The sequence below is a fragment of the Aotus nancymaae genome, unplaced genomic scaffold (assembly GCF_030222135.1).
Source record: "Aotus nancymaae isolate 86718 unplaced genomic scaffold, 86718_ANA_hifiasm-v0.15.2.pri h1tg000049l, whole genome shotgun sequence".
Taxonomy (NCBI): Eukaryota; Metazoa; Chordata; class Mammalia; order Primates; family Aotidae; genus Aotus; species Aotus nancymaae.
Window position 1 is genome coordinate 27,665,891 of NW_026988463.1, and position 24,742 is coordinate 27,690,632.

Below are 24,742 nucleotides of genomic sequence, written 5' to 3' on the forward strand. Positions count from 1 at the left end.
AACACCAAGTATGATCAACAGATCTTCTATACCTTGTTGGGGGAATATGTATCCGTACCATCATTTAGAAGATTATCTCCTTTTTTTTTTTTTTTTGAGACAGAGTCTTCTTTGTCGCCCAAGCTAGAGTACAATGGCGTGATTTCGGCTCACTGCAACCTATGCCTGAGCCTCCTGAGTAGTTGGGGACTACAGGCACTCGCCACCACACCCGGCTAACTTTTGTATTTTTCACCATGTCGCCCAGGCTGGTCTCGACCTCTTGGCCTCAACTGATCCACCCACACCTCTGCCTCCCAAATGCTGGGATTACAGGCCTGAGCCACCGCACCCAGCCAAAAATTATCATTCTCTTGTCAAATTGAACATTTACATACCTTAAATCCCAGCAGCTCCACTTTTCAGCAAATATCCAGGAGCAAGTCTTACTCAAGTGTTCCAGGAGACGTGTACATGAATATTCATAACTGCAGTGAACATATGGCAGAAACATTCAGAAAGAAACCAAAATGCCCTTCAACAGGAGAATGGATAAATACATTGAGGTACCTTGACAAAATAAAATATTACCAAAGAGTGAAATTTCAATGAACCACAGCCACACATAAAAGTTTGAATGACTTTTGTCAATACAATATTGAGTGTAAAAAAGAAACAGCTAGAAGATGACTTTTTTTTTTTTTTGAGACAGAGTCTTACTGTATAACCCAGGCTGGAGTGCAGTGTCGTGATCTCTGCTTACTGCAACCTCTGCCTCCCAGGTTCAAGAGATTCTCCCACCTCAGCCCTTGGAGTAGCTGGGACTACAGGCGCACACCACCACATCTTGCTAATTTTTGGTATTTTTAGTACAGACGGGGTTTTACCATGTTGGCCAGGCTGGTCTCAAATTCCTAACCTCAGGTGCTGCCCACTTCAGCCTCCCAAAGTGCTAAGATTACAGGCATGAGCCACCGCCCCCAGCCATAATACTGTTTTTATAAAATTGAGAAACAGGCCAGGCACAGTGGCTCATGCCTGTAATCCCAGCACTTTAAGAGGCTGAAGCAGGCAGATCACCTCAGGTTAGGAGTTCAAGACCAGCCTGGCCAACATGGTGAAACCCCATCTCTATTAAAAATACAAAAATTAGCCGGGCATGGTGGCGGGCACCTGTAATCCCAGCTACTTAGGAGACTGAGGCAGGAGAATCGCTTGAACCAGGGAGGCAGAGATTGCAGTGAGCTGAGATCATGCCACTGCACTCCAGCCTGGGCAACAAGAGCAACACTCCATCTCAAAAAAAAAAAAAAAATTGAGGGCCAGGTGTGGTGGCTTACACCTCTAATCCCAGTACTTTGGGAGGCCTAGGCAGGCAGATCATGAGGTCAGGAGTTCAAGACCAGACCAGCGAAACCCTGTCTCTACTAAAAAATACAAAAATTAGCTGGGCATGGTGGCTTGTACCTGTAATCCCAGCTACTTGGGAGGCTGAGGTAGGAGAGTTGCTCGAACTGGGACCTGGGAGGCAGAGGTTGCAGTGAGCTGAGATCGCGCCACTGCACTCCAGCCTGGGCTACAGAGCGAGACTCCATCTAAAAAAAAAATTTAAAAATTGAGAAACACTAAAACTAAAGAAAATAGCTTTTTTTTTTGAGACAGAGTTTCACTCTTGTTACCCAGACTGGAGTGCAGTGGCGCGATCTCGCTCACCAAAACCTCCGCCTCCTGGGTTCAAGCAATTCTCCTGCCTCAGTCTCCCAAGTAGCTGGGACTACAGGCGCGCGCCACCATGCCCAGCTAATTTGTGTATTTTTAGTAGAGATGGGGTTTCACCATGTTGACCAGGATGGTGTCGATCTCTTGACCTTGTGATACACCCGCCTAATACTGTTTAATCCTCATATAGAGAACAAAACTAAAGGCAAGGAAATAATAAACACAAAGTTCAAGATAGTGGTTTCCTGGCTGGGATGGGAGGAAGCAGCTTGAATGAGAAAGAGATAGAGCCCATCAGAAAATGGAATTATTGGCCGGGTGTCATGGCTCATGCCTGTAATCCCAGCACTTTGGGAGGCCGAGGCAGGCGGATCATGAGGTCAAGAGATCAAGACCATTCTGGCCAACATGGTGAAACCCCGTCTCTACTAAAAATACAAAAATTAGTCAGGTGTGGTGGGGTGCACGTTTAGTCTCAGCTACTCGGGAAGCTGAGGTGGGAAAATTGCTTGAACCAGGGAGTCGAAGGTTGCAGTGAGCTGAGATCGCGCCACTGCACTCCAGCCTAGTGACAGAGAGAGACTCTGTCTCAAAAAAAAAAAAAAAAAAAATGTGTTGGGTTCAACCCATGAAGGCTCTGTGCTTGGCTGTGTTCTGAGAAGTTTGCAGTCCTTGAGGAGAGGTATTCTAGCATCTCCCTACCCTCTCCTAGACTGCTAAGACCTCAGCCGCCCACGGCTGCCTTCTGGAGTTCCTTGCCAAAGGTTCCCCAGAACAGTTATTTGCTAACTCTGACAACCCTACCACCACATTCCGTTTCTACTTAAAGATTTTTTTTTTCTTTTTTTTTTTGAGACAGAGTTTCGCTCTTGTTACCCAGGCTGGAGTGCAATGGCGCGATCTTGGCTCACCGCAACCTCCGCCTCCTGGGTTCAGGCAATTCTTCTGCCTCAGCCTCCTGAGTAGCTGGGACTACAGGCGCACGCCACCATGCCCAGCTAATTTTTTTTGTATTTTTAGTAGAGGCGGGGTTTCACCATTTGACCAGGATGGTCTCGATCTCTTGACCTTGTGATCCACCCGCCTCGGCCTCCCAAAGTGCTGGGATTACAGGCGTGAGCCACCGCACCCGGCTCTACTTAAAGATTTTAATCTCCGTCTAGCAACAGAGTTTTGCTCTTGTTGCCCAGGGTAGAGTACAATGGCACGATCTTGGTTCACTGCAACCTCTTCCTCCTGGGTTCAAGCGATTCACCTGCCTCAGTTTCTTGTGTAGCTGGGATTACATGTGCTCACCACCACGCCCAGCAAAATTTTTGTATTTTTAGTAGAGATGGGCTTTTACCACGTTGGCCAGGCTGGTCTCGAACTCCTGACTTGAGGTGATCCACCTGCTTCAGCCTCCCAAAGTGCTGGGATTACAGGAGTGAGCCACCACACGTGGCCCCTTTATACTTATTTACGTCTACTTAGGATGCTCTTCCCCCAAAGCAACTCTGTTCAAATGTCACCACACTAGAGAGGCCCTCCCAGACAACCTTGTCTAAAATAGCAACTCTTCTGCCCCTCACCCCATCTCATCTACCCCACCTTATTTTTTCATAGTACATATCGGCCATCTTTATTTTATTTAATTTTATTTTTGAGATGGAATCTCACTCTGTCACACAGGCTGGAGTGCAGTGGTGCAATCTGGGCTCACTACAACCTCTACCCCCCGAGTTCAAGCAATTCTCCTGCCTCAGCCTCCCGAGTAGCTGGGACTACAGGCAGGGGTCACCATGCCCAGTGAATTTTGGTATTTTTGGTAGAGATGGTTTTTCGCCATGTTGGCCAGGTTGGTCTCAAACTCCTGGCCTCGAGGGATCTGCCTGCTTCAGCCTCCTAAAGTCCTGGGATTACAGGTATGAGCCACCAGTCCCGGACAGCCATCATTATTTTATATTCATATATATTTATATGTTTGTTTTTTGTCTTCTTCCGCCAGGAATGTAAGCTTGATAAACCAAAACCTTGAGTTTTTTACTTGTTTTTCCAACATTATCTCCCTAGTGCCTAGGATAATGCCTGGCACGTGGTAAATGGACTCAGATGATAGACCTGGGTTTGACAAGCTGTACTGCATAGTAATTAAGAGCACAAATGTAGGCCGGACACAGTGGCTCACGCCTGTAATCCCAGCACTTTGGGAGGCCGAGGTGGGCGGATCACAAGGTCAAGAGATCGAGACCGTCCTGGCCAACATGGTGAAACCCCATCTCTACTAAAATACAAAAATTAGCTGGGTGTGGTGGTGTGCACCTGTAGTCCCAGCTACTTCCGGAGGCTGAGGCAGGAGAATTGCTTGAACCCAGGAGGCGGAGGTTGCAGTGAGCCAAGATTGCACCACTGCACTCCAGCCTGGCTCCTGGTGACAGAGAGAGACTCTGTCTCAAAAAAAAAAAAAAAAAAAAGCACAAATGTGGTTGGGCACAGTGGCTCATGCCTGTAATCCCAGTAGTTTGAGAGGCCAAGGCAGGAGGACTGCTTGAGGCCAGGAGTTCAAGGCCAGCCTGGGGAACATAGGAAGATCTCATATCTTTTTCTTTTCTTTTGAGGTGGAGTTTTGTTCCTGTTGCCCAGGCTGGAGTGCAATGGGGCGATCTTGGCTCACTGCAACCTCTGCCTCCCAGGTTCAAGCTATTCTTCTGCCTCAGCCTCCCAAGTAGCTGAGATTATAGGCACGCACCACCATGCCGGCTAACTTTTTGTATTTTTAGTAGAGATGGGGTTTCACCATGTTGTCCAGGCTGGTGGTTTCCAACTCCTGACCTTAGATGATTCACCTGCCTCAACCTCCCAAAATGCTGGGATTATAGGCATGAGCCACTATGCATGGCAAGACTTCATTTTTTTTTTTTCTGAGACGGAGTCTTGCTCTTTTTGCTAAAGCTGGAGTGCAGTGGCACGATCTCTGCTCACTGCAACCTCCGCCTCCTGGATTCAAGCAATTCTCCTGCCTCAGCCTCCAAAGTAGCTGGAATTACATGCATGTGCCACCACGCTCAGCTAATTTTTTGTATTTTTAGTAGAGACAGGGTTTCTCCATGTTGGTCAAGCCAGTCTCGAACTCCTGACCTCAGATGATCCACCTGCCTCGGCCTCCCAAAGTGCCGAGATTACAGGTGTGAGTCACCACGCCCAGCCTCATTTTTTTTTTTTTTTTGAGACAGAGTTTTGCTCTAGTTGCCCAGGCTGAAGTGCAATGGCGTGATCTCGGCTCATATCAACCTCTGCCTCTTGGGTTCAAGGGAATTCTCCTGCCTCAGCCTCCTGAGTAGCTGGGATTACAGGCATGCGCCACCACACCTGGCTAATTTTGTGTTTTTAGTAGAGACAGGGTTTCTCCATGTTGGTGAGGCTGGTCTCAAACTCCTGATCTCAGATGATCCACCCACCTTAACCTTCTAAAGTGCTGGGATTACAGGCGTGAGCCACAACACCTGGCCAAGACCTTGTCTCTTAAGGAAAAAAAAGTTAGCCAGCCATGGTGGCTGTCACCTATGGTCTCAGCTACTCAGGAGGCTGAGGCAGGAGGATTGTTTGAGCCCATGAATTTGAGGCTGAAGTAAGCAATGATGCCCACCACTGCCCTCCAGCTCCAGCCTGGGCAAAGAGTGGGAGACCATTTTTCGGGGGAAAAAAAAAAAAGCACAAATGTGAGTCACGTCCCTCTGGGTTGACAGCAGTCCTTGTGCTGCTCTTTTTCAGCTCTGTAATTTGTGACAAGTTACTTAACTGTCCTTTTTACCATCTATAAAAGGAGGATAATAATCTATTTAATAAGGTAATTGTGAGAATTAAGTGAGTTCATTAACGTAAATACACATGTTGGTTCTTAGTGCTTGTCATTATTATACTTCTTGAGTGATTTTAACACGCAGTAGTCGGGTGCAGTGGGTCACGCCTGTAATCCCAGCACTTTGGGAGGCTGAGGCGGGTGGATCACCTGAGATCAAGAGTTCGAGACCAGCCTGACCAACATGGTGAAACCCTGTCTCTACTAAAAATACAAACAAACAAACAAACAAAATGTAGCCTGGTATGGTGGTGCATGCCTGTAATCCCAGCTACTCTGGAGGCTGAGGCAGGAGAATTGCTTAAACCCAGGAGGTGGAGGTTGTAGGGAGCCGAGATTACACCACTGCACTCCAGTCTGGGTGATAGAGCAAGACTCCGTCTCAGAAAAAAAAAAAGAAAAAAAATAGCATACATGAGTTATTGCTGTCATGCAATATGCAGGCATCAACCAAGCCCAAAGTGTTGATATTTATGATGTGCATGGCACTCCCCCAGACAACAGATAACAGACAGCAGGCACCGAAGTGAACAAGACAGAGGTGAACCCAAGGCATTATTCCTAGACTGTGGAGAAGACGAAGAAAAAGCACAGACTGTTACAGGAGACACAGTATAGTTTGAGGGCAGGGAAGGCTTCTGGAGGTCATGACATCGTCCTAGGACTAAGGATGTGTAGGTTGTAACTGAGTGAAAGGAAAAAGAGAAGCCAGTGTGAGAAAGCTCAGAACAGAGAAAAGAACCTGTAGAGAGACAGCAGTGGCTGGAGTGCAGGGCGCTGGGAGAGATGAGGCTGGAGAATCTGCCAAGGGCTTGTCATGCAGGGGGGCCTCAGAAAGGGGTTTCATGGGAGCCCACGAAAGGACCTGAAGGAGGAGAGTGACTCTGTCCAATCTGCAGAGACAAGTTTCCTCTGGCTGGTGTGTGGAGAAGTCTTCTTCAGGTTTCTATCCAACTGCCACCTCACCAGAGAACCCCTGGTCTAAAAGGGCCCCTCCCCTGCCCCTCTCTACCTGCTTTATTATGTAATTGCCCTCGCCAGTTCCTAACATTAGGCCACACTCTCAAATGCTTGTTCCGATTCCCCCACTGCAATGGATACCACATGGGAACTGGTTTTTGGTGGGGCAGGAGAGACTGGACACAGAAATCAATAAGGAGGCTGGTGCAGACTGCTTTGGATCCAGAATTTTGGCTTGTCCGGGGGGATAGGAGCAGCTGTAGGGATGGAAAAGAGCAGAGGCTGGAGGACTCAGTTCATCTGGAAGCCTCATTTGTATATCACTTTACATGAGACTGAGAAACCTCAACTGTCCCTATCAAAGAATGGGGTGGGGAAGCTATTGGAGACTATGGTGGTGGCGCTAAGGTTTCAAACCAGTCAGTTCTTGCGAACTGTGAGCCACTGTGCCCGGCTGTGAGTTCACTTTTGGATGGAGGAGTCCAAGGTTCCCAGCGGGCCTCCTGCAGGAGGATTGCAGGAGTTAGGGGGTTCTGAGCTGGGGCAGACATTGGCTTAAGAGATGGTAATTAGAATAAATGTGGAAATCATGAGTAATTACTGGAGCCTTAGAGATTAAGACCCTTTTTCCCCTCTGAGATCTCTTTAGGCAAATCACCAGAAATGCTTATATGTGAGTTGTTTTCTGGTTACAACCTAGCTTCTCTACCTCACCTAGACGGTTCTGTAACCCCTAGCCACTAATACCAATGGAAAGTCCATTAAAGGGAGGAGTCCTGGAAGCTGAAGCTGTATTAGTTTTACAATATCTGCCCTGGCCCTTGAGAACTTGGATGAGAGAAGGCAGTTGAGGGAAGAATCCTTAGTAGCCCCACCAATTAATGGAGGGGTCCAGAAGTGTCCTCTAAGGGAGAGGGAGAGGGAGTGGACAGGGAGGTAGGAAGAGCCTGGGAAAGACTAGAATCACAGAAGGAATGCTGTTTAGAGGATCATCATCACTAGCAATAAACGGCCAAGTTCTGCTAATTTTTCCTTCTCAGTGTCTCCCCCCATCTCCACTGCCACCTCCTGGCCAACAGCTCCCATTACATCCAGGTGACTACTGGTATCCTGTCTCCAGCCCTACAAACATCCCACGCATCTTGTTACATCGCCTTTTGTAAAGTGGAGCATGGGCCATGCCAATCCCTTGCTCAACAACTTCCAATAGCTCCCTGTCACTTCCAAACAAATGTCCCATAACTAGCCTGGCATGCTGGGCCTTTAGTCACTTGGATCCAGTGTCTCAACCTGCTCCCTCATAAAGAAGACCAGCTGGGGCCAGGTGTGGTGGTTCATGCCCGTAGTCCCAACACTTTGGGAGGCTGAGACAGGAGGGTTGTTTGAGGCCAAGAGTTCAAGACCAACCTGGGCAACATAGCAAGACCTCCTACTTTCTCTACAAAAAAATAAAAAACACCCAGGTCGGGTGGTGTGCACCTGTAGTCTCAGCTACTTGGAAGGCTGAGGTGGGAGAATCACCTGAGTCCAGGAGGTTGAGGCTGCAGTGAGCTATGATCAAACCACTATATGCCAGCCTGGGCCACAAGCTGATTCACTGTCTCCCCCAACCTGAGCCATCAACCTTGTGGAGGTTTCTCATTTTCCTGGAGTGCCTGTCTTCATGCCTAAATTTTCAAAGTCAAGTTCAAATGATAATTCTCTAGGAAGCCTTCCCTGATACCTCCCTGGGTATCCAACCTGACCCTTGGAGAGTTACTTGACCATCCTTCCCTTGAGACACCACAACACTGCCAGGACTTTTACCAAGCTCACAGCTCATCTTGCAATGAGACTAAGTTCTTGAGAGTGGGGACTGTGACATCTTCCCTCCTGTGTCTCCCACTGCACCCAACACAGGGCCAGATAGGAAATGGGCAGACAAAATGCTGGTTAGGAGAACACAATCGCTGACATGCTTATGTATGAAGAAGAGGTCACAAGTTTAACTACCTTTAGGTGTCAGATATGACAAATGTTTAGTTGTTAAGTTGCCCAGTGCGAGATAATTGGGAACGGCACATTGGAGATGTCATTCTCTTGCCTGAAGTATTTTTTCTTTCTCTTTTTTTTTTGAGACAAGAGTTTCAGTCTTGTTGTCCAGACTGGAGTGCAATGGCATGATCTCGGCTCACCGCAACCTCCACCTCCCGGGTTCAAGTAGCTGGAATTACAGGCGTGCACCACCATGCCCAGCTAATTTTGCATTTTTAGTAGAGCTCGGTTTCTCCATCTTGGTCAGGCTGGTCTCGAACTCTCAATCTCAGGTGATCTGCCCGTCTCGGCCTCCCAAAGTGGTGGGATTACAGGCATGAGCTGCTTGAAGTATTAATAATATCCAGAATATTAAAACACTATGTAAAGTGGCTGGGGGTGGTGGTTCACACCTGTAGTCCCAGCACTTTGGGAGGCTGAGGCAGGCAGATCACCTGAGGTCAGGAGTTTGAGTGTGGTAGTGCAATCTGTAATCCCAGCTACTTGGGAGGCTGAGCCATGAGAATTGCTTGATCCCAGGAGGCAGAGGCTGCAGGGAGCCAAGATTGTGCCATTGCACTGTGGCCTGGGTGACAGAGTGAGATTCCATCTCAATAAATTAATACATAAGTAAACAAACACTATGCAAAGCACATCAGAAGGCTAAACTTGACCTTAAGATCATATAAGTATGAGACACTGAACTATATAGTTCAGTGAACTATAGTGAAATACACTCTGCATTTAGGTGGTTCTTTAGAGCTTTCTCTTTTTTTTTTTTTCATAATTTTTAATTTACTGCAGAGAGGAGGTCTCACTATGTTGCCCAGACTGGTCTGGAGCTCCTGGTCTCAACTGATCCTCCTACTGCCTTAGCCTCCTAAAGTGCTGGAATTACAGGTGTGAGCCACTACACCTGGCCCTTTAGCTCTTTCAGTGTAATTTCACATCAGCAATTCTATCCTCAGTTTACAGAGGAAACTGAAGGTCAGAAAGGTGAAGTTAATTGCTCAAGGTCACACAGCAAGGAATTAATGGCACAAGGCAAGGTCCAACCCATTCAGACTCTGGCCTGGGCTCCTCTCTTCTGGGGGTGATGGGAGAAGGGTCTAGAAAAGATGGATATCATCCACTTTTTTTCAACCCAAACTTCACCTTAAAATTGGACCAACAATTCTTTCTTCACAGGAAAGGGCTAAATTGAGTGGAGGAAGGGGAGCTTCATCAGAGCTTCCTAACCTGGCCTCTTAGGGTGGGCTTCTTTTTTTTTTTTTTTTTTTTGAGACGGAGTCTCGCTCTTGTTACCCAGGCTGGAGTGCAATGGCGCGATCTCGGCTCACCGCAACCTCCGCCTCCTGGGTTCAGGCAATTCTCCTGCCTCAGCCTCCTGAGTAGCTGAGATTACAGGCACGCGCCACCGTGCCCAGCTAATTTTTTTGTATTAGTAGAGACGGGGTTTCACAATGTTGACCAGGATGGTCTCGATCTCTTGACCTCGTGATCCACCCGCCTCGGCCTCCCAAAGTGCTGGGATTACAGGCTTGAGCCACCGAGCCCGGCCAGGGTGGGCTTCTTGTGGCAAAATTCTTGTGCATTCTTGTGGCTTAGACTGCTTGGTTAGGAATCTTGACTTCAGGATCTGTCACTGTGTTTAACGCCTGAGCCTCAATTCGTTTGTAAAATGGAGCATTGTTAGGATTTTTTTTTTTTTTAAAGACGGGGTTTCACCATGTTGGTCAGGCTGGTCTTGAACTCCTGACCTCAGGTGATCCGCCTGCCTTGGCCTCCAAAGTGCTTGGATTATTATAAGCGTGAGCCACTACGCCCGACGCATTGTTAGGATTAAAAGAGATAATCAATGCACAATGTAGCATCAGTAGAAGGTAGCTGCTATTTATTGTTCTATTCTGGGGTAAAGGTATCAGATTCTCAAAAGGGGGGTTCTTAACCTAGAAAGTTTGCGAACAGATGGCAAATGTGTTTGAAAGCTATCAGGAAACCATCCTGGTGTAAAACGAAACAGCGCTACAGAAGTGGGCTACCATGGGAATCTGGAGGCCCAGGTTCCACTGCTAACTTGCTTCATTTCACTGGGTGATCTGTAAATAAAACACGAGGTGGCGGTGGTCCGAGCCGGGAGCCGCAATGCAGCCCCAGGTAGCTCTAGGGAGAGACGGTAAGGAAGCGCCGAAGAGGGGCGCGCGCGCAGCCTCCGGGAGACTACACGTCCCAGCCTGCCTTGCGCGCCGGGCGGCGCCCTACGCAGCACGCGAACCTCCCCGCCTCCACCCCTCCAGTTACTGTCTCTCGCGAGAGGACGGGCCGCGCCGGCGGTAGCGATAGCGAGCTGTGGTGGTTGTGGTGGTGGTGGCGGCCGAGACGGCGGCGGCCATTTTGGTGAGGCCTCGGGAGCGGCGGCGGCGGTTCGCTGGCAGTAGCGTGTCTCCCCTTTTTCCCACCCACCGTCCGCATCTGTGTGCTGCGAGAAGAAGCAGTGGAGGCAAGGCGGTGGCAGTAGCCGCAGTCCTCACGGGAGTTTAAAGGCCTCGAAGGCGGTGGCCAAGAGGGGGCCCTCCCCCCTCCTCGACGGGAGGGGGGGTGGTGCGCACGCCCCCGAGGACGCAGGTAAGGAGAGGGAGACAAGATGGCGGACGCTCTCCAGTTCCCCCTCCCCTGACGGCTGACTGCGCGCGCACCTTTCCGCCACCGCCTCCCCTCCCACCTTCCCGGGGTGCTGCGCGCGCACCCTCAGCCGGGGCCCCGGGGCCGGTGCGCGAGGCTGTCGGCGCGCGCCCATAGAGACAGACTGAGGGGGTCAGGCCAGCCGGCGTTGGGCCCCGGCGCGTCTCCTCGTCCCTTCCGCTCTTCTGCGCACGCGTGCCTCAGCGAGCGAGCGAGCCCAGAGAGGACGGACCCAGGTGCGCTCCTGCCCGCCCACCAACCCAGTCACCCCTCAGGGGCGCGCGGGAAGAGGAAGGGGGGCGTGGGACGGGTAGTCGGGGCGCGCGCCCACCACCTCCAGCTGAGGGACCGGGACCTGGCTGCACGAACCCTCCCTTCTCTCAGCCTTTCTCGGTCTGGTGACGGGGGGCGCGCTCCCTGACGGGCTCAGATGAGGTGCTTCCCAGCCCCGCGCCCCTTGTGTGCGTGGGCTCGGGTTCTGGCGGGAGCCCCCGGGCCGTGCGCGTAGCCGGCTCACTCCGCCTCCAGCCGCGCACGCGCGGGCCCCTCCCCCGCCCGGCGCGCACGTTGGGTGGGGTGGGAGTCGAGGGGGCGGGGCTATCAGGGCTAGTGGCAACTTGGGCAGAGGTCAGGGGTCACGCGGGGTCAGTCCTCTGAGAGGGCAGGGGAGATGGTCACGAAGCCTGAAGTCAAGAGTTCCGGCTTGTTGGCTTTTGGTGAGCTCGAGTCTTGGGAAGATGTGGCGGAGGAGATAGTGAATCAAAGGCGGCCCCGTAGTTTAGGGATTTCCTTAAACACTGGGGAAGCACTTCCGGGCCTTGTGCAGGTTCACCCTGCCTGTTTTTCCGGTGCGTGGTTCTTGGCAGTGCGGCCTCCCTCACTTTTGACTGCTCCTGAGGCTCTCTTTGCTGTGGTTCTTGTGTTTGGGGAAGTGTCTGATGGCGCAGGTATGGGATTTACAGCGCCCTGCCCTGAATCCTGGGCGGATTTTCCTGTGACCAGCATGTTTGTTGACTCTTCTCGGGAGGTCCAGTCTCATTTCTGCGTTCAGCCCTCATTGGAAAGGCACACAGGCAGGTAGCACATTTCTGAGGTTGTGGATGTGACAGCTTTTTTTTTTTTTTGCTGTATTTTTTGTTGTTGTTGTTCTCCATTGGTTGGAGTCTTTACACTTAAGATTTTTGAACTTTCTTGTTTCACTTCTTTCCTGCTCCTCCCCATGGGAAGGATTTTATGTCCATACGGAATTCACAAAACGTGATTTGTCTTCATGAAACATGATTTGCATTTCTCTGAAATGTGAGCTTTTCCTACTACTGTACATTTTCTCTTTCAAGTCTTTGAACTGATTGGGGTATATGTAAACGACTCAAAAAAACTGGAGTAAATAATACACTTTGATGGATGTTGGCAAACGTGGAAGAGTTTCTCACTGTTCTCTCCTTCTGTTTCAGGCGTGATTCCTTTCAGTACGGCAGCACCGTGGAAGTGCAGACTTTCACAGGGGGTGTGGTCTCAGCTCACACAGGTGAGGGATCTGCTACCATTTTGTGTGCTGATGCTAATGGGAGAAGTGTTTGAGTTAATGAGAACAATCATAGTGGATTTTCACTCTAGAGAACCATGAGAATGTTTGCATATGGTTTTTCTGTGGAGGGTTTTATTGTAGTAGTGAACAACAAATGTAAGACTGTGGGTTGAGGAAAACGTGGTCACCCTGGCTCTACCAGGAAGAGTAGCAGGTTTTCCATGGTTTTGGCATCATACTGTCTGAACTGAAGTCCTCCTCCCACTTTCTTACTCTGTGACCTTCTGCAAATCGTAAGGTCTTCTTAACTTATGAAACAGATTGTATTAGAATGTAAGCTCCATTTAGGTCGGGGATCTTTCCTGCACGGCTCTATCCTTCGTGTGTAGAAGGAAGTTAATATTTGTTATGGTGTGAAAAGCACCTGGTTTTTAAGGTAGATGTGAGGATTATAGAACACATCAAGAAAGTAAAATATCTCATACATAGTAAATGCTAAAGAATGTAACCTGTAATTACTGTGTTTCTCTTTATTCAGTGCTATTTCTGTTTTTTAAAAATAATTTTTTATCTTTAACCACATTTCTATCTTTTTTACCCACTTTAGGTGCTCCAGAGGCTGGTGGACCTGAGCGGAGGCTGGGACGCCCTGGTGGGCCCCGGGCCCTGGAAGGCGGGTCCCGGTGGCCGGTGGCCCAGAATGAGGCCAGCTCCCAGCATGCCCTGCAGCCGGACGCCAGCCCCTCGGCCAGCAGTAGTGGTGATAACTACCCAGTCATTCTTCAGGCATCCAAGGAGGAGCCTGGGAGTGGGACCATGCAGAGCAGCCCCTCCCCTGCTCACCCTCAGCTCCCAGTCCTACAGACACAGGTTTGAAAATGGAGAGGGTTCCTTTTCTGCTTCTGCTTTGTGGATTGTTGGGTCTGAGGCAGAAGAAATGTGACAAGGGAATATTTGTGGAGATTTTTGGAGAATCTTTGGTGCTCAGATGGGCTAGGCTGTAGTATGTCAGGTCTGTTGGATACTCACATTCTATTTAACATTAGTGTAATGTTATCTCCAAGAGTGCAAAAGCTCCTCATTACCTGAAAAAGGTTGAATTAGGCTAGGTTGGAAATGGAGGTTGGGGCAACATGCTTCTAAGACTGTACACTTTGAGAATAGTTTAACTTCTATCAGAACTGAAACCAAGATAAAGCTATGGATGGTGTGTAGTGTTTATTCCTTTCTCATACCAAGGAACTGTGTGGGGTAGGAAAAAAAGCATGGCTTTGAAACTGCACACATCTAGATTTGTGTACAGTTAGCTTTCTTTTTTTTATTTTAGTTTTTTAACTTTTTTATAAAAAAGATTTCTTTATTATGTCAACCTCACATGGGGGCCATGCTAATCTCTGTACTCTCCCAGGTTTAGTATATGTGTTGCCGAAGTGAGCAGTATAGTAAGCTTTTGATGTTTATAAATTTGGTGTTTATTTATTTTTTTGCTCACCTTCAACTGTCTTGATTGGGTTAATTTGATATTTATAATTTTCCTGAGAAATGGGAAATTTGGGATATACAGCCTTCCGTCATTTAGCTGAGGTAGGAGTTTGAGTGGCACAGTGTAAGGCTTATGTCCTGGAGTGAATTTGTGAATTCCCTGAGGATCCACATTTCAGTAGGACTTTGTTTTCCTTTTCTTTTCTTTTGAGATGGAGTCTAGCACTATTGCCCAGGCTATAGTGCAGTGGTGCGATCTTGGCTCACTGCAATCTCTGCTTCCTGGGTTCAGGCAGTTCTGCCTCAGCCTCCTGAGTAGCTGGGACTACAGGCGTGCACCACCATGCCCAGCTGATTTTTTTGTATTTTTAGTAGAGACGGGGTTTCACCATGTTGGCCAGGATGATCTTGATCTCCTGACCTTGGGATCCGTCTGCCTAGGCCTCCCAAAGTGCTGGGATTACAGGCATGAGCCACCATACCCGGTCTTTTCTTTTCTTAACTTTTTTTTTCTTTTTTTTTTTAAGATGAGGTTTCACCATGATGGCGAGGCTGGTCTTGAACTCCTGACCTCAGGTGATCCACCCACCTCGGCCTCCCAAAGTGCTAGGATTACAGGTGTGAGCCACCGCGCCTGGCCAACTTTTTACTTCTTTTTATTGAGACGGAGTCTCTTTCTGTTGCCCAGTCTGGAGTGCAATGGCGTGATCTCAGCTCACTGCAACCTCCGCCTCCCGGTTCAAGCAATTCTCCTGTCTCGGCTTCCTGAGTAGCTGGGATTACAGGCATCCCCCACCATGCCCAGCTAATTTTTTGAATTTTTAGTAGAGATGGGGTTTCACCATGTAGGCCACGCTGGTCTTGAACTCCTGACCTCATGATCCACCTGCCTCAGCCTCCTAAAGTGCTCGTATTATAAGTGTGATCCACTGCACCCAGCCCTGTTTTCCATTTCTTAATGCTTTTGCAGTACGTTGTAAAGTGACGTGTTGGGTGTTTGAGAACAGTAGCCATCCCCCCAGCCCCCTGTCCAATGAAGAGGTTAAGGTGACTTGGGATTTATTGGTGTCTTTTGAATTTAATGGTAGCACATTTATTACGTAGGTGAATTTGCTATACTTGCTGTGAAATGGGAAAATAGGGACTAGTTTATGTGAATGAAATCACTGAGGCTCTGAAACGATCAGAATTTGAAATCATATGCTATAGATAGATAGGTTTGTGTTTTGTTTTGTTTGAGATGGAGTTTCGCTCTTGTCACCCAGGCTGGAGTGCAATGGCATGATCTCAGCTCACTGCAACCTCCGCTTCCTGGGTTCAAGTGATTGTCTTGCCTCAGCCTCCTGAGGAGCTGGGATTATAGGCGCCCACCACCATGCCTGGCCAATTTTTTTTTGTTTTTTTAGTAGAGACAGTGTTTCACCATGTTGGCCAGGCTGGTCTCGAACTCTTGATGTCAGGTGATCCACCCACCTCAGCCTCCCAAAGTGCTGGGATTATAGGCGTGAGCCACTGTGCTCAGCCCCTCCTCCCCACCACGGAGTCTCACTCTGTCATCCAAGCTGGAGTGCAGTGGCACAATCTTGGTGCACTGCAACCTCCACCTTCCAGGTTCAAGCAATTCTTATGACTTAGCCTCTTGAGTAGCTGGGATTACAGGAACCCACCACCATGCCCGGCTAATTTTTGTATTTTTACTAGCATGGGGTTTCACCATATTGGCCAGGCTGGTCTTGAAAGCAGGTGATACACCTACGTCGGCCTCCCAAAGTGCTGGGATCATAGGCGTGAGCCACTGCGCCTGGTCTGTTTGTCTGTTTGTCTGTCTATATGTGTTCTTAAGTTTGGAAACTGTGTAAATGTCAGAACATAATTTTTGCATGTCAAACTTGTATAAATTTGGCTCTGGGAATCCCTTATTAAAACTTTATCCCAAACGTTTGTGTTTATGAAACTAAGATATACACCTTACTCTCCAGAAATTTTTCTTATGAAGATAGACTAAAATAATGTACCAAAAATATTTAGCACAGTGCTAAGTATTCATTTTCCTCTTTTCTAGATGGTGTCGGACGGCATGACAGGCAGCAATCCTGTGTCCCCTGCCTCATCCAGTTCCCCAGCCTCTAGTGGGGCAGGCGGCATCTCCCCTCAGCACATAGCTCAAGATTCTTCTCTGGATGGACCTCCAGGCCCCCCAGATGGTGCAACAGTGCCCCTGGAGGGGTTCAGCTTACCCCAGGCTGCTGACCTGGCTAACAAGGGCCCAAAGTGGGAGAAAAGCCATGCTGAAATCGCAGAACAGGCCAAGCATGTATGTATTAGAAAGGCTCATGAGGATTCTTGGGCATCATCTTGCTTAAACTCTCACGTCCTCTGGGTATTTTATGTTTCTTTTCTTTTTTGTCTGGATTTAGGGTATAGGTTCTACCTTAACCTGTATGATCTTGAACAAACTGCTTGTATATTGAGCCTTTTTTTTTTTTTGCTGTAAATAAGACAGGAATGATATAATAGTTTATAGGCTATTATGAGGTTTAAATTGTAGGAGCAGGGCTGGGTGTGGTGGCTCGCCTCTGTAATCCCAGCACTTTGGGAGGCTGAGACAGGCAGATCTCTTGAGCCTGGGGGGGTTCAAGACCAGCCTGGGCAACATAGTGAAACCCCATCTCAGTAAAAAGTACAAAAAATTAGCAGGGCATAGTGGTACATGCCTGTAGTAGTCCCAGCCACCCAGGAGGCTGAGTTGGGAGGATCACCTAAGCCCATGAGGTCATGGCTGCAGTGAGCCATGATTATTATGCCACTGCACTCCAGCCTGGGCAAAAGAGTGAGATCCTGTCTCCGAAAGAAAAAAATAAGAAAAGAGACACGAAAGCACTTTGTAAACTGTGATGTTCTTAAGATTTACTGGTTTCTACTGCTTTTTTTTTCTTTGAGACGGAGTCTCACACTGCTGCCTGGACTGGAGTGCAATGGTGCGATCAGCTCACTGCAACCTCCGCCTCCGGGTTCAAGCGATTCTCCTGCCTCAGCCTCCTGAGTAGCTGGGATTACAGGCACCTACTACCACGCCTGGCTAATTTTTTGTGTTTTTAGTAGAGATGCGGTTTCACTATGTTGGCCAGGCTGGTGTCAAACTCCTTACCTCGTGATCCGCCCACCTCAGCCTCCCAAAGTTCTGGGATTATAGGCATGAACCACAGTGCCCAGCGGTTTTCTACTTATTTCTATCCTGCAGTCTGTGTTACGTTTATCCAGTGGTAAGTGTGGTCTCTGGGCCAGCAGCATCAGCATCACCTGGGAACTTGTTAGAAATGTAAATTCTCTGCCAGGCTGGTGGCTCATGCCTCTAATCCCAGCACTTTGGGAGGCCGAGAAGTGTGGATCACCTGCGATCAGGAGTTCTTAGGTCTGGCCAATATGGCAAAACGCTGTCTCTACTAAAAATACAAAAAGTAGCGGGCGTGGTGGCACACGCCTGTATTCCTAGCTACTCAGGCGTCTGAGGCAGGAGAATTGCTTGAACCTGGGAGGTGGAGGTTATAGTGAGCTGAGATCATGCCACTGCACTCCAGCCTGGGTGACAGAGTGAGACTCTGTCTCAACAAAAACCAAAGAAATGCAAATTCTTGGTACTCCTCACCTACCCATTTGAAACTATGGGGGTAGAGCCCAGCAATCTGGTTTTTTGTTTGTTTGTATGTTTGTTTTTTGAGATGGAGTTTTGCTCTTGTTGCCCAGGCTGGAGTGCAATGGCGTGATCTCCGCTCACCGCAACCTCTGCCTCCCAGGTTCAAGTGATTATCCTGCCTCAGCCTCCTGAGTAGCTGGGATTACAGGCGTATGTCACCACGCCCGGCTAAGTTTTGTATTTTTAATAGAGACAGGGTTATTCTGGGTTGGTCAGGCTGGTCTCGAGCTCCCAACCTCAGGTGATCTGCCTATCTCAGCCTCCCAAAGTACTGAGATTACAGGTGTGAGCCGCTGCCACCTGGCCAGCGATCTGCTTTTTTTTTTTTTTTTTTTTTTAAAGAGACAGGGTTTCATCATGTTGGCCAGGATGGTCTTGATCTCTTGACCTTGTGATCCACCTGCCTCGGCCTCCCAAAGTGCTGGGATTACAGGCGTGAGCCACCGTGCCTGGCCGCGATCTGTTTTTAAAAGCCTTTCAGATGATTGTGGTGCCTACTCAAGTTTGAGGGCAGCTAGTCTAATATCTATGTCTTTCTTGATGTTTCCTTCACAATCAAGCCATTTAGTTCTCTCTCATCTATCTGGTTGTCATTTTCCTCTGATGTAATTTTTATCAGGAGAGGAAAGAAATAACAAAGACAGAGGCCGGGTGCAGTGGTTTATGCTTATAATCTTAGCATTTTGGGAATCCCAGGCAAGTGGATTCCTTGAGCCCCAGGAGTTACAGACCAGCCTGGACATGGTGAAACCCTGTCCCTACAAAAAAAAAAAAAAAAAAAAACTTAGCTGGGCGTGGTTGCATGTGCTTATAGTTTCAGCTACTTGGGAGGCTGAGTTGGGAAGATAACCTGACCTAAAGATGTTGAGGCTGCACTGAGCTGTGATTGTGCTGTACTCCAGCCTGGACAACAGAATGAGACCTAGAAAAATCTCACTTAGATTTCTGAGTGAGATTCAGAAAAAAGAAATAGCAAAGGCAGTTGTCCTGAATTTTTTGAGTCATCTGTCAAAAAAATTTAAATGCTTTTTTTTTTTTTTTAATGAAAGATAATCAGGCCAGGCGTGGTAGTGCCTCACTTTGGGAGGCGGATGTGGGCAGATGACAAGGTCGAGTTTGAGACCAGCCTGGCCTGTATTACTAAAAATACAAATATTAGCTGGGCGTGGTGGCCGGCACCTGTAGTACCAGCTACTCGGGAGGTTGAGGCAGGAGAATCGCTTGAACCTGAGAGGCAAAGGCTGCAGTGAGCCGAGATGGCACCACTGTGCTCCAGCCCCAGGGGATAGAGTGAGACAGTGTCTCAAAACAAACAAAAAAAGACCATCAGTGTAGAAACTTTAGTAAAGATGACCACTCTTTTTTACATGTAACTAGTGTGAAACATTTTAATGTGTTACTTTTCAGTATTTTTTGCATAAATACATACATTTTTACAAAAGCAGTATGTTTAAAAACAACATTGTGTAAATTAGGCATCATAGCATATTTCTAACCTTAATGCATCATGAACGTACTCTGAGTATGTAGAATTCTACAGTGATGATGACGCCTTATTTCTGTAGTCAAGGAGGAAGTATGTATTACCTACTCCTCTGGGAAGCTTCCCTTGGCATATGTTTTCCCAAGTCTCTCCTATGTCCATGGGGTGTGGAGATTGTGTTAAATAATGGAAAGAGCATAAAATTTGGTGTCTGGAGTTCTTAGACCTATTTTTGATTCCCATCTTCTACTACTTCCTAACGGTGTGATCTTGGGCAAATCACTTAATCTTCCTGATCTTTTTTCCCTCCTCTGAAGAGAGTATGATACCTGCCTGTAGGTTTGGTATGTGGACTAAACATAAGTGTAACACACTCAGCCCAGTATAGTCTTCAGGAATTCAGCCGTAGCAGTGAGTGGAGTGTGCATTTAGAACTGTTGATTGACCTGGCTCTCCCTCATTAGGAGGCCGAGATCGAGACTCGGATTGCTGAGCTGCGGAAGGAGGGTTTCTGGTCACTGAAGAGGCTGCCTAAGGTGCCAGAGCCCCCTCGCCCCAAAGGTCACTGGGACTATCTGTGTGAGGAGATGCAGTGGCTCTCTGCTGACTTTGCTCAGGAGCGCCGTTGGAAACGGGGTGTGGCACGTAAGGTAGGTCTTCCACTGGGACTACCTTCCTTTTTCTTTTCAGGTCTGTGCTTTCTCTTGAAGGGTGCATTAGTTGGAAGGGGGGACCAAACAGAATGGTGTAGGCGTTAAGAGGCAAACTCTTCACTTTCCAAATTTCTTGGCCGTGATTATTTTCTTTGCCTTTGGGTTGGTGGGGAAATTTGGCTTTTGAGTGTTTTCACCCTGGGTCTTCATTCCCACAGGTGGTACGCATGGTGATCCGGCACCACGAAGAGCAGCGGCAAAAAGAGGAACGGGCCCGGAGGGAGGAGCAGGCCAAGCTACGTCGAATTGCTTCCACCATGGCCAAGGATGTCAGGCAGTTCTGGAGCAATGTGGAGAAGGTAGACACTAGGGGTCAGGAAAGGGAAAAAGCCATGGATTAGATTGGTAGATGGCATGGTAGTAGGAATGATCAAAACTTCTCCTTGAGAGAGTAAATGTAATTTCAGGCAACTATAATGACATTTATGTTGTGTGGATAAAGTATAGTGGCAAAATATGAGTCCTGACTTTGGGGATTAATAGTTCTCCTTGACACCTCTAGGCCATCTGTCCCTTGCAGGGCATGTAGCATGTGTTTGCCTCCTGCCATGTCCTTTTCTTCTCCCTTCCATTCCACACCCACCTTTCTTTTGTATATCTTTGGCCATTTACACATGGACTTTATGCTGCAGCTGGGAATGGCTTTCTCATGTGCCCTTAGGGAACGGTTACTTGTTTTTTAGTTGTCTTGGACAGAGTCTTGCTGTGTTGCGTAGGCTGGAATGGAGTGCAGTGGTATGATCATGGCTCACTGCAGCCTGAACCTCCTGGGCCCTCACGATCTTCCTGCCTCAGCCTCCCAAGTATCTGGGACTACAGGCGCGTGCTACCACGTCTTGCTAATTAAAAAATTTTTTTTTTTTTTTTTTTTTGTGAGACGGAGTTTCGCTCTTGTTGCCCAGGCTGGAGTGCAATGGCGCGATCTCGGCTCATCGCAACCTCCGCCTCCTGGGTTCAGGCAATTCTCCTGCCTCAGCCTCCTGAGTAGCTGGGATTACAGGCACGCGCCACCATGCCCAGCTAATTTTTTGTATTTTTAGTAGAGATGGGGTTTCACCATGTTGACCAGGATGGTCTCGATCTCTTGACCTCGTGATCCACCCGCCTCGGCCTCCCTAAGTGCTGGGATTACAGGCTTGAAAAAAAAATTTTTTTTTTAAGATGGGTTTTCATCATTTTGGTTAAGCTGGTCTTTGAGCTCCTGACCTCAGGTGATCCACCCACCTTGGCCTCCCAAAGTGCTGGGATTACAGGTGTGAGCCACCGCGCCTAGCCAAAAAGTTTTTTTTTTTTTTTTTTTTTTTTGAGTTGATGTTTCACTCTTGTTGCCCAGTCTGGAGTGCAATGGTGTGATCTTGACTTACTGCAACCTCCGCCTTTGGGATTCAAGTGATTCCCCTGCCTCAGCCTCCCCAGTAGCTGGAATTACAGGCATGGGCCAACATCCCTAGCTAACTTTGTATTTTTAGTAGACACAGGGTTTCTGCATGTTGGTCAGGCTGGTCTCCAACTCCCAACCTCCATGTTGGTCAGGCTGATCTGCCCTCCTTGGCCTCTCAAAGTGCTGGGATGACAGGCATGAGCCATGGTGCCTGGCCAAAACAATTTTTTTTTAATTTCTTTTTTTTTTTTTTTCCACTTTTTTTTTGAGACAGAGTCTTACTCCCTCACCCAGGCTGGAGGGCAATGGTGCAGTCTTGGCTCACTGCAACCCTGCCTCCTGGGTTCAAGTGATTCCCCTACCTCAGGCTCTGGAGTAGCTGGGATTACAGGCATGTGCCACCACGTCTAGCTAATTTTTGTATTTTTAGTAGAGACAGGGATTTGCCATGTTGGCCTAGCTGGTCTCGAACTCCTGACCTCAGATTGTCCCCCGGCCCTGGCCTCCCAGTGTTGGGATTACAGGCATGAGCCACTGTGCCTGCCTTAAAAATATTTCTTGTGGAGATAAGGTCTTGCAGTTACCCAAGCTGATCTTGAATTCCTAGGCTCAAGTGGTTCTTTCACTTTGGCCTCCCAAAGTGCTAGGATTATAGATCTGAGCCCCATGCCTGGCTTCATCTATCTGTTTTATTTATTTATTTTTTTTTTTGGTGGCGTCTTGCTTTGTCCCCCAGGCTGGAGTACAGTGGTGCAATCTGGGCTCACTGCAACCTCTGCCTCCTGGGTTCAAGCCGTTCTCCTGCCTCAGCCTCCCCAGTAGCTGGGATTAAAGGCACCTGCCACCACGCCTGGCTAATTTTTGTACTTTTTGTAAAGACTGAGTTTCGCCATGTTGATCAGTCTGGTCTCAAATTTCTGACCTCAGGTGATCCTCCTGCCTTGGCCTTCCAGAGTGCTTAGAATACAGGCATGAGCCACTGTGCCAGGCCGATCTACCAATTTTTTAGATCCAACTCCAGCCAGGTGTGGTTGTACATGCCTGTAGTTCCAGCTACTTGGGAGGCTAAGGCAGGAGGTCATTTGAGCCCAGGAGTTTGACGCCAGCCTGGCCAACATAGTGAGACCTCATCTCTTACAAAAAAAAAAAAAAAAGCCAGGCATGATGGCTCACGCCTGTAATCCCAGCACTTTGAGAGGCTGAGGCGGGTGGATAACCTGAGGTTTGGAGTTCAAGACCAGCCTGACCAAAATGGAGAAACCCTGTCTCTACTAAAAGTACAAAAAATTAGCTGGGCATGGTGGCGCATGCCTGTAATCCCAGCTACTCCAGAGGCTGAGGCAGGAGAATCACTTGAACCCAGGAGGTGGAGGTTGCGGTCAGCCAAGATCACGCCATTGCACTCCAGTCTGGGCAACAGGAGCGAAACTCTGCTAAAAAAAAAAATTAATTAAAGGAAAAATGGCAGATTGCAAACCTTTTCTCCACCTGAAGCTAAACTGGCTCTTCTTCCTGCATAAGCCCCTTAAGGTTATTTAGCTTTACTCTCCTGAGAGGCCAGCCCAGGATCTAGGATAAAGAAGGCTTCCCTAAACGTTGGGTAGGAGTACATAAATAAATGGTTATCTTGTGAGCATGATCCCTTTCACTGCTGTGGCAGGTGGTGCAATTCAAACAACAGTCCCGGCTTGAGGAAAAGCGCAAAAAAGCCCTGGACCTGCATTTGGACTTCATTGTGGGGCAAACTGAAAAGTACTCGGACCTTCTGTCTCAGAGCCTCAACCAGCCATTATCCTCCAGCAAAGCAGGCTCTTCCCCTTGCCTTGGCTCTTCCTCAGCTGCCTCCAGTCCTCCACCTGCTGCTTCCCGCCTGGATGATGAAGGTGTGTGTTCTCTTTGGCCCTGTTACTCTTCCCCATATACCCTTTCCAGAGCTGAAAAACCCACCCTGTGGCTTACAGGGCCCGTGGACTTTGTGACCTTGTTCTCCTGCTATAGATGGGGACTTTCAACCCCAAGAGGAGGAGGAAGAGGATGATGAGGAAACGATTGAGGTTGAAGAACAACAAGAAGGCAATGATGCAGAGGCCCAGAGGCGTGAGATTGAGCTGCTTCGCCGTGAGGGAGAACTGCCACTGGAAGAGCTGCTCCGTTCCCTTCCCCCTCAGCTGCTGGGAGGGCCTTCCAGCCCCTCTCGAACCCCCTCATCTCATGATAGTGACACCCAGGATGGGCCTGAAGAAGGTGCTGAAGAAGAGCCCTCTCAGGTGTTGGAGGTATAGGCAGAAGGGACGGAGGGAGGGTTCAGAGGGGGAGCAGTTCTGAGTTCTGGGCTATGAGATTGGTTGCAGGTTTTGGGAGTTCTGCCTAGTTACAGACATTTGAGCTCTTTGGAGATGGCTGTGGAAGAATCTATTTGGGGCAAGTTGTGTTTTGTGATTGGCAGTTTTTGGTGCTATAGTAGAAGAGCATATTGCACTTTACTCTTTAAATTGCTTTGTGGTCTTGAAAAAGACCACACTTTACTCTTAAATTGTTTTGTGGTCGTGTTCTGACCCTCAGTTTGCCACTTCTCTGAACGTTCCCTAATATTCCCTTACTGGCGTATAGGTTGGAAGCTGGCATGGTACCCTTAAGTCTTTTCTGTTTCTCCATATGTCTTGCATGCATGGGGATGTGTTGGGTGCCTTTATTTCTTACCTGGCACTTTCACAGGTCCTTCCCCAGGCAGTGGGGCCAGGATTTGGTAGCTGGTGCTGAGAGAAAACCCTTGATTGTATCCTTGCCCTGGGATCGTACCAGTGGCAGCTGTCACTCAATGGGACAGAGATCCTCCTGTGACATCTTTTTCAAGTTTGTGCCGTTCTTCTGCTACTCTAAGCTTAGGCCCTTCCCTTTTTTATCTTTTGCCATACAGGTAAAGCCTCCACCCTCTGCTGTCACACAGTGCAACAAACGGCCTTGGCATCCAGATGAAGATGATGAAGAGTTTACTGCCAATGAGGATGAAGGTCAGGCCTTTTCTCTATCCTGTTGCCCCTTACCCCTTGAATGAATTGTCTGGACCTAACCTTTCAGGCTTTCTCATCTCTTTCATTTGGACTATGTCCTGTGCCTCTATCCCTGTTGATCCTGCCTCTGTGTCTTTTTCTAGCGGAGGATGAAGAGGACACAATAGCAGCTGAGGAACAGTTGGAAGGGGAAGTGGATCATGCCATGGAACTGAGCGAATTGGCTCGAGAAGGTGACATTCAGCAGACGTTTTACTAA

General features: G+C 48.4%; 1 protein-coding gene and 2 non-coding genes across 5 annotated transcripts in view; 2 read left to right on the forward strand and 1 right to left on the reverse strand.

Moving 5' to 3' along the window:
* Positions 1-10,382: 10,382 nt before the first annotated feature.
* Positions 10,383-11,729, reverse strand: LOC105729325 (uncharacterized). Its single transcript, XR_010337395.1, has 2 exons — positions 11,547-11,729; positions 10,383-10,608 (listed from the first exon to the last, which is right to left on the reverse strand). It is a non-coding gene; the product is annotated as an uncharacterized LOC105729325 (transcript).
* Positions 10,859-24,742, forward strand: part of SRCAP (Snf2 related CREBBP activator protein) — a 42,845-nt gene continuing 28,961 nt past the window's right edge. The window contains exons 1-10 of one of the 3 annotated variants that reach the window (XM_012470009.3): positions 10,859-11,134; positions 12,646-12,719; positions 13,327-13,589; positions 16,264-16,515; positions 19,843-20,028; positions 20,250-20,390; positions 23,133-23,355; positions 23,471-23,748; positions 24,390-24,483; positions 24,627-24,716. In XM_012470009.3, coding sequence (XP_012325432.2) covers positions 13,536-13,589; positions 16,264-16,515; positions 19,843-20,028; positions 20,250-20,390; positions 23,133-23,355; positions 23,471-23,748; positions 24,390-24,483; positions 24,627-24,716 — 1,318 coding nt within the window. In that variant the 5' untranslated portion in view covers positions 10,859-11,134; positions 12,646-12,719; positions 13,327-13,535. Of the gene's footprint in view, positions 11,135-12,460; positions 12,720-13,326; positions 13,590-16,263; positions 16,516-19,842; positions 20,029-20,249; positions 20,391-23,132; positions 23,356-23,470; positions 23,749-24,389; positions 24,484-24,626; positions 24,717-24,742 lie in introns of those variants that run through there. The other 2 variants (XM_012470006.3, XM_012470007.3) reach the window with 2 other exon arrangements.
* Positions 24,173-24,301, forward strand: LOC135269149 (small nucleolar RNA SNORA30/SNORA37 family). Its single transcript, XR_010337454.1, has one exon. It is a non-coding gene; the product is annotated as a small nucleolar RNA SNORA30/SNORA37 family (small nucleolar RNA).